This window comes from Lycium ferocissimum, chromosome 9 (assembly GCF_029784015.1).
Source record: "Lycium ferocissimum isolate CSIRO_LF1 chromosome 9, AGI_CSIRO_Lferr_CH_V1, whole genome shotgun sequence".
Taxonomy (NCBI): Eukaryota; Viridiplantae; Streptophyta; class Magnoliopsida; order Solanales; family Solanaceae; genus Lycium; species Lycium ferocissimum.
Genome location: NC_081350.1, coordinates 53,591,770 through 53,607,038, shown reverse-complemented (window position 1 = coordinate 53,607,038; position 15,269 = coordinate 53,591,770). Strand labels below are relative to the sequence as shown.

At 38.1% G+C, this 15,269-nt stretch overlaps 1 protein-coding gene across 4 annotated transcripts; it reads left to right on the top strand.

Annotated features, from left to right (window-relative positions):
* The first annotated feature begins 400 nt into the window (after positions 1 to 400).
* LOC132031291 (uncharacterized) lies at positions 401 to 11,569 on the top strand. Of its 4 annotated transcripts, none has more exons than XM_059421198.1 (7): positions 401 to 571; positions 1,608 to 1,714; positions 1,797 to 1,909; positions 2,009 to 2,148; positions 2,655 to 2,736; positions 3,023 to 3,187; positions 11,300 to 11,569. In XM_059421198.1, the coding sequence occupies exons 2-7, from the start codon at positions 1,675 to 1,677 to the stop codon at positions 11,342 to 11,344; spliced, it is 585 nt and encodes a 194-aa protein (XP_059277181.1). In that variant the 5' UTR covers positions 401 to 571; positions 1,608 to 1,674; the 3' UTR covers positions 11,345 to 11,569. The 4 variants fall into 4 exon arrangements, with proteins under 4 accessions (XP_059277181.1, XP_059277179.1, XP_059277182.1 ...); XM_059421196.1 differs by having other exon boundaries at positions 11,154 to 11,569; XM_059421197.1 differs by having other exon boundaries at positions 449 to 571; positions 1,666 to 1,714; positions 11,154 to 11,569.
* The last annotated feature ends 3,700 nt before the right edge of the window (positions 11,570 to 15,269 follow it).

Here is a 15,269-nt window from a genome sequence, read left to right as displayed (position 1 = left end):
ATTCGATTTTCCCTTGCTTTGTAATTCTGCTTTAATTTTTTTTGTCCCTCAAGGTAAAATAATTTATTTTGCGGGACAAAAGTTTAAATTTTTGTATCATAATATTTTAGTCCCTACGGCCCAATTTATATAACGCTATTTCCTTTTTAATTAGTCTAAAAAGAATGACATCTTTATATATATAGTAATCATTCAACTTTAAATTTACTTTTTTACCCTTCATGAAATGATTCTAGCCACATAAATTTATATGATTTATTTTAGATCATAAATTTCAAAAGTTTTATTTTTTATTTTTTAAATTTCGTGTCAAGTCAAATATCTTCATACGAAATGGGACGGAAGGAGTACAAGTTATTCCCCGCATAACTTTTGTCCTTAAAGAATTTATGTAACACTGGGCATAAAGAATTTATGTAACGGCATACGTAAGTTGATTTTGAAGGACAAAATTTAAAAACTAGCCCATTCAAAGACCAAAAATTAAAGACCAGCCCATTTGAAGGCCAAGCCGTGCAATTTCTTTCTCGGCACCACTCTCTACCTTGGTCTGCGAACTTGCTCCGGCACTGTAAGTTGCAATTTGCGTTGCAATAATGATTTTAATTTGGTCCCAAAATTGTGATGGCATACGACATAGTAATTAGTAATAGCTATTTTTGAATGTTTCTCTTGAAAAAAAAAAAAACAAAAGAAATAAGGTCACGAAGGAGGAAATATTTTTGTAACTTGCCAATTTTTTCTGCTTTGATGTTCATGTTATGTATGTTTAATGCTTGGCAAAATGAGCCCAATAGTTACAAGTCATTGGCTCAAAATATTGACATACACAAGTTCAATCATACAGTATCGAATTTGGGTTTAAAGTTAAACTCTGGGATAACCACTATGATAGGAAAGAACATAGGAGTAATTCATCATTGGACAAATATGTTACGAAATCGATATCTGGCATCAATTCCTACTCAAGAATTGATGTTAGTAAATAAGCAATAGTCAATACAAAATTCCACTCACATATAAAATGGATAAAATGGGTCAGACCCGTTTTTGACCGACCCACTTTTACCTGTATTGAAATGGGTTGTAACCCGTTTTTGTGCAACCCATTTTCAACCTGCCCATTTGCCACCACTATTGACAGTGTGTGTTGTGTATGCATATCTCTGGTTTCGGCTACTTTGTTTACAACAACAACAACATACCCAGTATAATCCCACAAGTGGGGTCTGGGGAGGGTAATGTGTACGCAGACCTTACCTCTACCTTGGGGCGTAGAGGCTGTTTCTGGGAGACCGTCGGCTCATAGCAAGACGAGTTAACAAGTCCTTAAATAAGTTAACAAGTCCTATTAGTGTATGATGTGAAGTTGCATAACTTGTAATTGTATGGATCATCCTTGATGCGTAGTTCTTTTATTTCAAAATAATTTCAACCAAAAAGGGTATTCAAAAGTGTTCGTTATTTGATGTAACACATTTTCAATGCCATTATTCATCACTATAGATTACTATATGACTGTACTTTTGAGCTGTATGAGTAACATTAGTAGGTCTCTTTCGATGTCGAATGATTCATTGCTGCAACCCCTTTTTTGCACTCTTCAGACACTTGTTCTGAGATTTTTGCTAGTGCAAGTTAACAAACGTCCTGACATTGTGATAGATCAGTGAAATGGTCAGTATTTCCAGCTGGCGTTCCGATCTAGTTACAGGTTCGATTCTCCATCACACATGTAGTTTGGCTCTTTGTGGCTTGAGGCTTCAATCAATCTAACTGAAGTCAATTCACTTTAGGTGTCTTATGCCCCAAAATTGATGGAGTCTATCCAAGATTACCATCCCGTACTGTGAGTTACCGGAGGAGCACACTCAAAAGTCATGATTGCGTTCACCCCATGTTTAGAAAGGTTTATTTAGTTCTCTTTTGATAGGTTGAAGGGTTTATTTAATTTTTCTTCTATTGTAGTAATAAATACATCATTAACTTGGATTTTTGGTATCTGCAGGTGCCTGGTAGAAGCATTACACATTTATCTCTAGCTGGTGATGCTGTCAAATGTGCATCATTTGTAGAAAGAAACTATCAATCTAGTGTCAATGACGACGAGGAACCATTTTTGATAAATTCTATGAAGCAAGCTATCTGGTACGTCAATTACAGATGTGTGTGTGTAAAAACTAGAGCATCGGCATAACACATTTTGTGCAAGTGAAACTGTATAGGTAGGCGAGAGAGAAAATTTCAACTTACCTGATGTTAGATCTTTTCATTTGCCTAGTATTTACTTTCTGGAGCTACAAGCTCCTCAAATCCCTTTATCAAATTAATTATTTCTTCAATTTCCATCAGAGAAATAGATATTGAGATCTTCTTTATATGAGATTTTGTTTTCAAGAAGGTCTGTATTGGTTTTGATGACTTCATCGTATTGGTTGATTCGTGAATCAACATCGTGCATCTTGATCTGATTACTTGAGGTTTTAGTAGTTTCTCCAATATTTTCTCCTTGGTTTGGATATCCATTTCCAATAAATAATTTGCATGGATATTATAAGATCCTCTAATAATATGAATTTTAAAAGTTTAACTAGATAAATTGTTTTTGATGATATATTGATACTGTTGTGAAATTTCATTTGTTAACGGCTCAGGACTGCAAAATCTATACTACTATTCTTGGCTGAGCAGCCAAGTCAGCTGAAGTACATAAAATGGCCTGGATTTCAAAGCACGGTTAGTCTGTAAAAGATTTTCTTTCTATTTGCTAATTATAATTTCCCTTCTGTTGTTGTACGTGGCCAATGCAATGTGCTGATAATGTGTGTTACACCAAGTTGTTTTCATTCTGTGTACTTGTTGCATTGGATTAACCAACTGTACATTACATTTGGCTCGTTACTTCAGCATTCTCAACTCTTAGTCATCAAGATGAAATCACAAGTGCTAAAAATAGTTAAATGGCCTTTATAGGGCTAGCTGTCGAACTTGACATGTGGAGGCAATGTAACCTTTATTTTAGATGCAATACAATAATAGGAAATGCTCCTGTACATTTCGTGGTACATTTTCACAACCACTACAAACACCACAATTAAGGGCCATGAGATGGCTAAGGGTGGGACCAAGGGGACAAGGCAACCATGGAGTGCAATGGCGTGCGAGCATGCACGGGGACATGCCTGAGGTAATACATCCATGGGAGCGAGGGGCATGCTTGAATGTTTTGAATTTTGCACCCCTAATGTATGTCATGTTTCTTGGATTTGTATATATTTTTTATTTCTTTTTACGACTTGTCCTTAGCATAAGCGACTTTCTGTTTTGTACCTATCCTAATTCCTTTTAGGTTTGCCACCTAATGTATGCACCATTTTTCAGCTTGTGCCCTATCTATGGCATTTCTTTCACATTCATAAAGGAATTTACGGTTCTCCCAAGTTTTCAACCGTTTTTTATCTTCACCTCACTAACTTCGTCAATTCTCTTAATCCAGATTATATCCACATTTACTTACGATTATTTGATTTTCGAAATCCTTTGGAACACCTTAGCAGAAATGCGTCATCTTTTTATTCAGAGGTCTTTCTATCTTCAGAAGTATTTAATCGACCTGAAAAACAAAATACTTAGCACAAGTTTAATTGGGAAGTCCTTGAAGGACATGTCTTTATGAAAAGAGTTGGAGATGCTAAAAAGGGAATAGGATATGAACCTATATATTTGTATAGTTCTCAGTAGTTGCTACAATGACATTGTCATGCATTATTCCTGTGTTGTCCTTGAGATATGAAATGTTTTGTGATTTTGCAAAGGATACGGTGCAAATAAAAAAATGATGCATAAATTAGGTGACATATTAAAACAAGTACTAACTATATCCTGCATAAAAAAATGATGTATGTACTAGGGGAAAAATCACAAAATGAGATGGAATAAAAATTGATGCATACCTTAAGGATGGAAAAAATGCTAAGAACTTCAATTTTTCTACTCCCAATGAAGTCCATGAGGTGGCCAAGGATGTGTGATGCTAGAACGTCGGGGGTGCGCCAATATTGGTGAGGTTAGGAACCCCACTATGACACGATAGCCAAAAGAGATTTTCACCTTGGTTGGCTTTTTCCAAGGACAACTCACTTACTTTTTAAGAGGAAACACTCTCCTAGAAGAAGCAAACTAAAGCTCAAAACTTTATATCAAAAATTTACTCAAATTCAAGATGATCTAAATTAAGGCTTAAGGGCCTTTATATAGGCTTATAAAAGCTAAATCAAGATGTTCACCAACCAATGTGAGACTAAAAGCCTACTAAAAGAGAAGGATACAACTAAGAGTTAAGGATGGCAACTTAAAAAATATGAATAACAACTAAGAGATAAAGATGACAACAAAAAGAGAAGGTGATAAGCTACTGCATCATCGTATGGTAAGTGGCTGCATCAGCAAGTGATAAGTTGCTGCATCAACATGTGACAAGCTTTTGTGTTAATGTGCCAAGTAAAATGAGCTAGCCATGGAGTGCAAGGGTGGCGTTGGCCCTAGAATATGTTTTTTTTTTTGTTTTTTTGTTTTTTTGAGAAGGTAACATGTTGTATGTATTAAACACAAAACAGTACATGGGTTGTACTGAAACCATATTTACAAGTGAGCAGAAGAGAGTAAAACCAGTCTACAGTTCTAACAGGAACCTAATGAGTCTAGGATAGATATAGTATCCTCTGGGTAGATCTGGTTACACCAAAAAGAAAAAAAAGCTTAAGACAGTTAAGTTTGATCTCCTGCATTGTGTTGCTGCTGTTCTCAAAGCATCTAGAGTTCCTTTCTTTCCAAATTGCCCACCAAATGCAAGCAGGGACCATCTTCCATCTGTTTATGTCATCTGCTCCAGCTCCAGCTGCCTCCCAACTAAAGAGAGCTTCAGTAATCTTTCTAGGCATTGTCCAGGCTATGCCTCTGAGATTAATGAAGATCTTCCATAGCTGATCAGTTATCCTGCAGTGCAAAAATAAGTGACTAACTGTATCTACTTCTTTTTCACAAAGAAAACATCTTGAGCACATAGTCCAGTTCCTCTTCTTTAAATTTTCATGTGTGAGCACAGCTTCCTTTGCCAGTAACCATGAGAAGCATGCAACCTTGCATGGTATCTTGGTCTTCCAAATATGCTTCCAGGGCCAGTTGGTGACTTGAGGTGTTGGTTGGTTTATCATTTTATAGGCTGCATTAACACTGAATTTTCCACTACTATGTCCCTGCCATCTCAATGTGTCATCCCCGTTTTGAGTTCCTGTGAAGTCATCCAGTTGTTTGTAGAACTCAACCATTCTACTTATCTCCCAATCATTCAGGTCTCTTCTGAGTATCAATTCCCAACCTTGAGGTGACCACATTTCAGCTATAGATCTCTGTTGGTGATGAGCTAAAGCATATATGTCAGAGAATAGATCCTTCAAAGCTCCATTCCCCAGCCAATTATCATTCCAGAAGGATGTCCTGTTACCATTTAGCACTCTGATTGAAACTTGACTCTTTAGAGCTGGCTATAGTACCCTTATAGACCTCCAAAGACTAACTCCATAAGTTGAGTTCACTGGTTTAGTCATCCAGTTGTCTTCTACTTCATATTTGGCTTTGATTACCTTGCTCCATAAGCTTTGAGGGTCTTGAGAGTACCTCCATAACCACTTCAACTTGAGGGCTTTGCTGTGATTCTTCAAATTTCTAATTCCCAATCCACCTTGAGCCTTGCTGAGAATTACCTCTTCCCACTTGACCAGGTGATAGGCTTTTTTTTCTTTTTTACCTTGCCACAGGAATTTCCTTCTTATGCTGTCCAATCTTTCAATGACCCCCACAGGAATGGGAAAAAGGGACAAAATATAGGTTGGTAGAGAGTCTAATACAGAGTTAATCAGAGTGAGCCTTCCTCCCATTGACAAATATTGACACTTCCATCTTGAGAGCTTCTTTTCACATTTCTCCAGGACATTGTTCCATATACCAGTAGATTTTGACTTGGCCCCCAGTGGCATGCCAAGATAAGAAGTAGGAAGAGTCCCCACTTCTCCCCCAAGATCAGTGCTAAATCCTCCATGTTTGTTACTTCATTAATTGGGAAGAGATGACTCTTTCTCCAATTAATATGCAGCCCAGAAATGCCTTCAAAAAGGACCAGTATAGTTCTCAAAATTCTCAGTTGTTCCACTTCTGCATCACAAAAAATTAAGGTGTCATCAGCATATTGAAGATGCGTAATCTCCTGAATGTTGTGTCCATTCATGGCTACCTCAAAGCCTTTAATCCACCCATTAAGTTTGGATGTTTTGACCATGTTGTTCAAACCTTCCATGGCTATTATGAAAAGAAAAGGTGACAAGGGATCACCCTGCCTGAGACCTCTCAGCAGAGAAGAATCCTTCTGGAGAACCATTGATGATGACTGAGAATCTGACAGTCGATATGCAAAATTTCATCCATTTAACCCATTGTACTCCAAATCCCATTTGTTGGCCCTAGAATATGTTGCCAAGGAGGAACACATATGAGGTAAGGCAGTTTTGGAGGACAAAGCACATGCACGAGGTACTTTGCTCAAGCGCCCCCAGGGATTAGCTCAATTGGCAAAGGCTGAGGGACTTGTGTGTTTGATCACACGTTCGAGCCCTGCGCCAATTGAACTAACTCTATTATTTAATTGGAGAAGGGTAAAGGGACGGGCCTATCATCCCCGAGTTTTCTAAAGAAACGAGGCACTTTGCTCAACCAATACAGTTATTCTTGGCAAGCATAGTGCCATAGCAAGGTGAGAAAGGCACAAGAAGTTTGGTGCAACAACAATGGGGTATTTGGCATTTGGAAGGGTTTAGAGTTATTTATGGGTTGCATGTGGGTATATAAAGAAGATGAGCTAGAGGAGTACTCACAAGGTGGTAAGTGCACAAGGAGAGGTGTTAGAAAGTTTTGGAGGGCTCAAAAGAGCACGAAGATGTCTAGTAGGAGTAGCATGGGGCAAAGGAGGTGGGCTTGAGTTAAAGTTGGACATTAATCAAGCTGAGGAGTAGGAAGGAAATGCTGTCTACTCCCTTACTGAGAGGGTCAACTTGTTTGAGGTGGGCCTCTTTCACCTGACTTATTGACGCAGAAGCTTATATCACTTGCTGATGCAGTAGCTTATCATTTGCTGATGCAGTCACTTATCATATCTTTGATGTAATCGCTTATCATATAATGATGCAACAACTTATCACCTTTTTTAGTTGTCATCCTAATCTCTTAGTTGTTATTCTTATCTTCTAAGTTGTCATCCTGATCTCTTAGTTGTATCCTTATCTTTTAGTAGGCTTTTAGTCCTTCCCTTAATTTTTGTAAGCCTGTATAAAAGCCTTTAAGCTTTAATTTAAATCATTTTGAATTTGGGTAAATCTTTTACATAAAGCATTGAGCTTTAGTTTGCTTCTTTTAAGAGAGTATGTTTCCTCTTAGGAAGTAAGTGAGTTATCCGTGGAGATAGCCAATTAAGTTGGCCTCTTTTTTGGCTATCGTGTCATAGTGGGGTTCTTAACCTCACCATATTGGCACAACCCCGACGCTACTCATAGGATAGAAGCCATTAACCATAACTATTCAACATTTGCATCTTTGGAGATTGATGATTTCAAGGGTGAGATAACATGGACGTTTAACACGGATAAGGGTCTCAATAAGCACAAGTACACACCTTGGAGGCCTATGTGACGGAGGTACTTGTTGCCATGCATGGGAGGCATAGTAAGGGAGGAACTTGTGCCAAGAGTGTCACTACATTAGGTTGAAGAGTGTCATGAGATGAAACAAACATGCAATTTTTCGCATGCCACAATTTTCACGAGGTGCCAATGATGGAGCCGAGAAGAATAAGGAAGCCATTGAATGCAACGACATGGAGGCGTGGTTGGGACGCATTGTGATGTTGGTCCAAGAAGAGGTTTCCATTTGGGAACATTCATCATGTAAGGTTTCTATAGGAAGTGCAAGGCCCATGCTTTAGGCAAGCACTCAAGCAGGGCATGGCACCGAGGAGAGGAGGTTATAGCACCCCAGTAAGATGAGGCTCGTGGCAATGCCTAGAAGCATCTAAAGTGCATAAGTACGACGGGCCAAGTGCCAGAGTTTGAGGCGTTGGATGCTCAAGGTGAGGCCCTAGAAGATTCTAGATTGCGTGAGAGGGCACCATGATGTGCAATAGAAGGCTGGTGCTCTATGAAAGTGTCCAAAAGCACCAGAGGCGCCTAGATAGGGCCATGTTGATCAAGGGTAAGGCTAATTGACCTTAGGGCCTTTTGCATTTGACCTTGAGGGTTATAGAGTCTCTGGAGACTCATAAATAAGTCTTGCACTAGCCATAACCAATAAGTTAGTGCATTAGAGCCATATAAGTGAGTCGTGGCAAACATGTAGTGAATTGACTCACTAAGCCTTGTACTAAAGGTTTGTGTCACTACATAGTATTTTTTTTTTTTTTTTTTTGAGGTAAAGGTAACTTACTACACAGTATATTTTCTAACATTCTAAAATCGATCTTTTAGATTTATAGCCTTCTTCGCCTTGCATTAGAGTACTCAAGTTTATCCAACATCTACAAAAGCTTCCTAACATCGTGGGGCTGTGCATAGTTTAAGGTTTAAGTTGCTGACTGAGTCTACTTATCAAAAAGAAGTGCCTGATTGTGTCAAAGTCACACTCTGGTGAAGCTGGGTCTGTTACGAGACAGTATCTACCGGAGGGGGTGAGGGGGTAATTAGGTTAGGTGCCTCATGTAAGCTTAGATTGTATCGAGGTCTGTGATAACATGCTCTCTTTTGTCTTCTTCGAGCTGGGCTCCCGCTGGAGTGGCGTAACTTCCACTCAATGTAAGGGGACTAACTTAGAGTTTGTCTTGCTAGTGATTCCGCGGTAATTCAAATAAAAAGGTAAGTATTGTCCTATGAAGTAAAGTTCGCATTTCTTCAGTTCTACGTTGGTTGCTGTTAAAGTTATATATGGTGTCATAAAAGAGCATCCAAAAGGATCTACAATATCTCTGGTCGTCAAGGTTTTAGAGCCAACCTCTGGCTGTCTTAGTTTCACTCTTGTAAGTGGCCGTTGAAGTCCACGTGTAAATCACATAATTGGGTTTCAAGTGAGGAAATATGATGAGTTAAATATAGGTCTAATAGCAGGTATATTAGGATATCTAAAAGAGTGTAAATATCTCAGGCCGCTCAACAGTCAACTCTTTTATATATGATGCATGATTCTGCTGTGTTTTTTGCTTTTGACTGGGTGGATAGATGACCGGAAGATAACTTCGATTCGTCTGGCCAGCAGGCGGGCAGCGTGCTTATTTTGTGTGACAACACTGCATAGCGAGCTGCTCATTCCAAGGACACCCAAAGAGACACACAAGAAGGAAAGGAAGATCACGTATTCATCTTTTTCTCTTTTGCTACACCCGAGATATCGCATTGGTGAATCCATAGTACGAGGACATTTATATTTAATAGCAGCAGCTCTTAATAAATTTCATATAGTTGTGATCTAAAATATTTTCTTCTAATGAATTAATGCAAGTGATGAGGAAACTGACAAGTTGAAGAAGGGGACCAGAATGGAGTATACCTTGGGATACTTTTAAGTCATCAATTTCCATTCAGTATTTCGCCCTTTCCTCTTTCTTAGTCCTTTAGATCTCTCTGCTACTTGCTGCTAGAACCTATTTTGGCTCCTGGACTGTCTTAATTTCCGGATCATGCCTGCATTCCATCTTCACCTAGTTGGTTCAGCTTGATGTATGTTGTTCTGCATTTAGTCCCATTGGATTTAGAAGGAAAAATTCTGGATTAGACCCATACCATAGTTATTTTTCATCCTTCTTATTTTCGTAAAAGGCAATTATCGACATCTTCGTTGTTAACAGAGTGGAAAAGATGATTTGGAAAGAAGACTTAGAGATATATGATATAGTAAGGTGGTGGATCTAATCAATGACGTGTGATATGAGAGGATTTGTGGGGAGAAAATTTATAGTCCTTTGCCTCCTGTAATTTACTTACTGTTGCCCTTCATCTTGTCAGATATATCAGGTCTGCTAGGATCATTTTGATGTTGTCAAAGATTTGCATCTGTTGAAATTTAGAGAATTTCTAGTATTAAAGCAGATAAGTAATTGAGTATTAAAATGACATGGGTCCAGAGGGAGTGAAATAGACAGTGAAGATCATATGGCGGACCCCAACTAGCTTCGGATTGAGGCATAATTGTTGTTGTACAGCATTTATCCCATATAGAATAGCATTTTCGGAACTCACTTTCCTTATTTGTTGCTGTCATGCAACTAATCCTGTGCTGAATTCATCTATTGTTTCATAAGTATTACACTGTTGAAATTCAAAGGCGGATCCAGGATTTAAGTTTCATGGGTTCAACCTCTAGAGTACTTAGGATTGAACCTATTATATTTTTAAGGTTATGGGTTCATATCCATTATTTGTTGTAATTTAAGTGGATTTTACACACAAATTTATGCTCCGCCCCTGTGTTGAATTACCCAGTATTTTCGGCGCGGAGCATAAATTTATGGTAACAGTGGTCGCTTCTCGAAACAGTCTGTTTGCTGGCTTGCATTTTGCTATTGATTTTTCATTCTTCATTTAACCTCTGCTGTATGAGGATTGGTACTTTACTGTTCTTCTGAAGGGAGATAATGTCATATGCTGGTGCATTTAACCCCGCGTTGAATCATTATGCTGGTAGTTTTTGTTAATTTTCCTTTATCTCAAGTTTAAGTTTCTCATTTCATTTGTTGCACTACGCATATGAATTATTACAGTAAAGTGTGTTGATATCCAAGTTTACCTTAAAATAGCTGGAGCCATGGCTTTTCAAATAGAAGGATTTTTGGATAAGTGTGGCGCCTTTTGAAGTTTCTGCGCTGCTTTATTTTTGACTTTCAGAAGCTAATTGTTAGAAATCATCCATTTTGTCTGACGAAGGGACAAATTATTTTGGCCAAACTTTTTAGTTCTTGAGATTCTATTATGTGGAATAAGCTAATTTTTAGTTTCAAAGAATGCTCCCTTTTTTTTTTTTTTGGGTTTTGAACAAAACACTAATCCTTTCTCTACTTGCTGCAGCTGAAGACTGCAACGCTGGCGCTTATTCTAGTTGGGTTGTTTATCATTGCTTTATCGTCGGTTGATTCTGCCTTGTCTTATATGTTGGCTATATTTTTGCGGAGAACAGCATGATTCAAGAAATAAGACTGATTTTCTGGCTTCAGGCGAAGTCAACTCAGTGCTCCATGTATTTTTTGCTTCTGGCATAAGGCTATGCCCGTCAATACAAGATTGGCGAAACTCGACCAGCATGAGACCTGCAGCTTTTGAGTAGCTGCTGAGTGCTGAATGTCACCACAGAGATGCCCTCTGGAACTACTGCTGTGTGGTGTGACGAGTGTGTAAAATTATGTTTATTTGCGTTGATACAGTGGATGTTGATTACTCATTGATACACTTTCTTAATTTGATGATAGACATGTTGAACAGATTAATGGTTCTCTTGACTAGACTAGAATTGGCTTCTCTTCTTGAAGTGAGAATATAGCAAGTAGTTGTCTCATATTACCTTATTCCACATAAAATTAGGATAATTTTTTTTTTATTAAGTAAATATATTTTCATTCATAAACATGGCCAAACTAGCCGTATACAAGGGATGTATAAAAAATTAAAGAATCCAGAATCGGGATAATAATTCCATCTTGGATTGTATGTGCAGCCTTATGAATCATCAGACGTATTGCATAAGTAGTACGGGGTGAGTCATCTAAACCCGGTAAGCTTCCTCGACATGTCTATAAAGTCCAAGATACTTCTTTGAAGAAAACATATGCATGCAATTGCGTATGAATGTTAAAGTGAACCGAAATCCTATTGTGTTCAGTTTGGACAGTCTCAGATGTATACGTCATTTTCTTTTTCAATGAGAGAGGACATAAAGGTGGGGTGAATCAACCTTCACCAACAAAATAAAAGTTGGTGAAATTAACCATCGAGCCTACAAGATCCCACGTCATTGAAGTATTATGGTGATCAATGTAGCACTATCTGTGCGTGTTATTGAAAAACTTCAATAACAGTAATCAAGAAAACATGCAGAGAATGGTATAATGATGATTAGTACTAACAAAATTAAAAGCAAACTCATATGGCTCTGTCCTATGTGGGTGAAAATGCCTAAACATTTTCAGTTTACTTTTATGTAATCATTTACAAATATTTTGTTTCTTCCAAGAAGTAGAAGCAGAAGCAGTAGGAGAAAATTTATTTTTCAAGATAAATTATTTTCACCATAACTTCATATTTGCCAAACTATTTCTCATAAATTAGCCCATACACCTCTCAAATATAAATACTACCCTCCATCCTTCTTCCAACTTTTACTTTAACTATATTTAAATTGATTAAAAAACCTAATGTATATTTTTATTTATGTTTTTAAAATTTTATGTTATGAATGGGCCGAGACAAGTAGTAGCAAAGCAGCCCAATACCACATTAAGTGGTTATGTGTGGGATTCAGGTTGATAAATAGGGCATTTTAGGTTCTTTTTGCGCGGATTGCCCTTCTTTTGGGGTGGTCTTTAATTTTTGCCCCTTAAATTGGTGATCTTTAATTTTTGCCCTTCGCCTAATACCCCGAGGTTCTGGGCTTGAACCCCAGCTCAGTTAAAAAAAAAAAAAAAAAAAAAAAAAAAGAAGGAATTTCGCATGGCAGAAGTTTGGATTTGGAAGGCAGAATTTTGCCTTCAAAACTCTTCCTTAAGACAAAATTTTAAGGCAGAAATTTTTTCCTGAAGGCAAAATTCTGCCTTAGTTACTTCATTTTAGTATTTTCCATTGTTATTCGGTAGTTTGAGTATTATAGTTGTAATTTGGCTATCAGATTATATATATTTTTGTTGAGAATTCTGGTTCGTTACATTGGTGCTTTCATTGATGTGCTCTAATGGCAGTAATGGTATTAGATCGATTCAGCGGTGCCCGTAATCCAAAGGACTAGATTTATCGGGAGAAGCGATACTTCACTTTCCTTGGCTTCCATGAGGAATACTGGCTACCTCTTCCTTCATTATATATCGATGGTAAGGCACTCGACTGGTTCTGTTGGATGTATCGCAACAAACAATTTTGGGATTGGAAGCATTTCACAGAGAAGTTAGCCCTACGTTTTCAAGCACGAATCCCCGCCGAGTCCCCTATGGTGCACTCTCAAATTACCGATATTCTTGCTTTGTTGCAGAAGTTTCAAGACAATTATTTAGTTATGTCTAAGCAATTTGACAAAATTCATCTCTCAACTTCCAATATATCAAATCTCACGGGATTGCCACCAACAATAATGCAAGAGGTTTCTGTAAAAGATGCAACTGACAGTGCTACTAAGGCGGTTAGCGGAGAGATCACTTCTACTTTGGCCGATGGAAACTCAACCATTGCATATAATTTGGGGTTACATATTGAGAGGTTTGACATGACTTCAATCGATACAAAAATAGTGGAGGAAAAATCCCCAGAGCCAATTGAAGACATAGTGTTTGTCGAAATTTCCCAGAGTCATGAAACTGCTCTACTTTGCCAAATTACAAGCAATGACACACTGCTCGTTCCAGATGTTGCCATAGATGTTTTGATCTCTAGTGAGAATGAACAATTTTCTTTCACTGAGGATTCATATGAAGAATCAAAAGAGGGTTCAAATTCAACAGTCATTTCCTATGCGGTGAACTCTGCATTGGACGACGGACAAATGGAAGAGGCTCTGCTGTTCGCTCAAAGTTCTCAACAAGGTACAATTGACAACCTAAGTCATATTGCAACTAAGTTTATTGTCCCTTTTGTTAATCTAGTTGCCAATTGATAGAAGTTGTGCGTCCACCAAACAATATACGGTTTGGTTAGTCCCCGATGGAAATAATAAGTAAATAACACAGGATATTATCGTGGAAAACTCCTTGCTCAAGGGATTAAAAGCCCTTACCTACCATGTAGGATTTCAACTTCACTACACCGAGCAACTTCAGATTACAACTCTTGCAATCTAGGAATTAACTCACATAATCCCTCCACCCTTACAGTACCCCTGCTGCAAAAAACTCTTGACTACCTCTAGCCAAGCCAACTAATACACCTAGACTAACTCTAGCCTAGTGTACCACTAAAACGCTTGTGAAGATCCACTTCGTACAAGTAGCCTTTGAGAGTTCAACGCTGTTTGACTACCTCCAGCCAAACACGCTAATACACCTTGACTAAATCTAGCCACGGGTACTACTCAATAGAATGAAGGTAAACTACCTATGCATAACTACTGAGAATTCAGAGTACCTATAACAACCTCCTTTTGAGAAAAGTAGGTTTACAAGTTTAAGAACAAAAGACAAAAGCTTAACACTTCTAGGACTTAACACAACTTCAGTTGTAGAAGATCATGTCCTTGGATTTGTTGAAGCTTTGTTCTTGAACACTCTTTCATGGGTGGAGACTTGCACTTTTAGATCTGAACGATTTTTGGATTTTGCAAGAATCAAATCTTCACTTTAGCATGATGTTTGAATATGTAGAGGGAGAGTGAAGGTGACAGCCCATAAAGCAACTCTGCTGCTGTATGCTGCTCTGTTGTACTGCTACAGTGGCAGCAGCTTTACAGCTGTAGAGTTGACTGTACGATACTTCAGGAGACCTTGTCTTTCTATCATCGTACCTGGTTCCTCGAGTAGGTTTGTCAAATCTTCAAAACACCAAAACACAAAGTGGTATGGTTTATCAATTTTCCCCTTTTTGATGATGGCAAACACATAAGTTTGTATTCCCCCTGAGGAGCAGATTCCCACCTGTCCCCCCGGAGAACCAGGTCATAAGCAACCAAAGAAGCAACAACTAATGATTAAACTATCAGTTCCCATCAATTGGACACATATTACAGAGCAATGACTGATGATTAGTCCTATTATTCCCCTTTTTGGCATCATAAAAAAGTAAGTAACACTAAGTTCCACAAGGTCAACACAACATGATAGAAGTTAGACAAGCAATTTATCGAAACAGAATGAATGCCCAAATCAGTCAATGTATTATCAAAACATAGTAGTCAGATCAGAAAGTGCATAACAGAAGTCCTAGGTGCTAAATATCAATCAAACATGTGAGATCAGAACAGGAGAGCATAGAAGAAGGGATTTTAAATATAGG

Excerpts from the sequence above, each read along its gene's own strand:
- LOC132031291 (XM_059421196.1), top strand. The coding sequence starts at position 1,675 with ATGGTCAGTATTTCCAGCTGGCGTTCCGATCTAGTTACAG. Across the intron at positions 1,715-1,796 it reads GCGTTCCGATCTAGTTACAG|GTGTCTTATGCCCCAAAATT; the intron begins GTTCGATTCTCC and ends AATTCACTTTAG. Across the intron at positions 2,737-3,022 it reads GGCCTGGATTTCAAAGCACG|ATGCAATACAATAATAGGAA; the intron begins GTTAGTCTGTAA and ends CCTTTATTTTAG.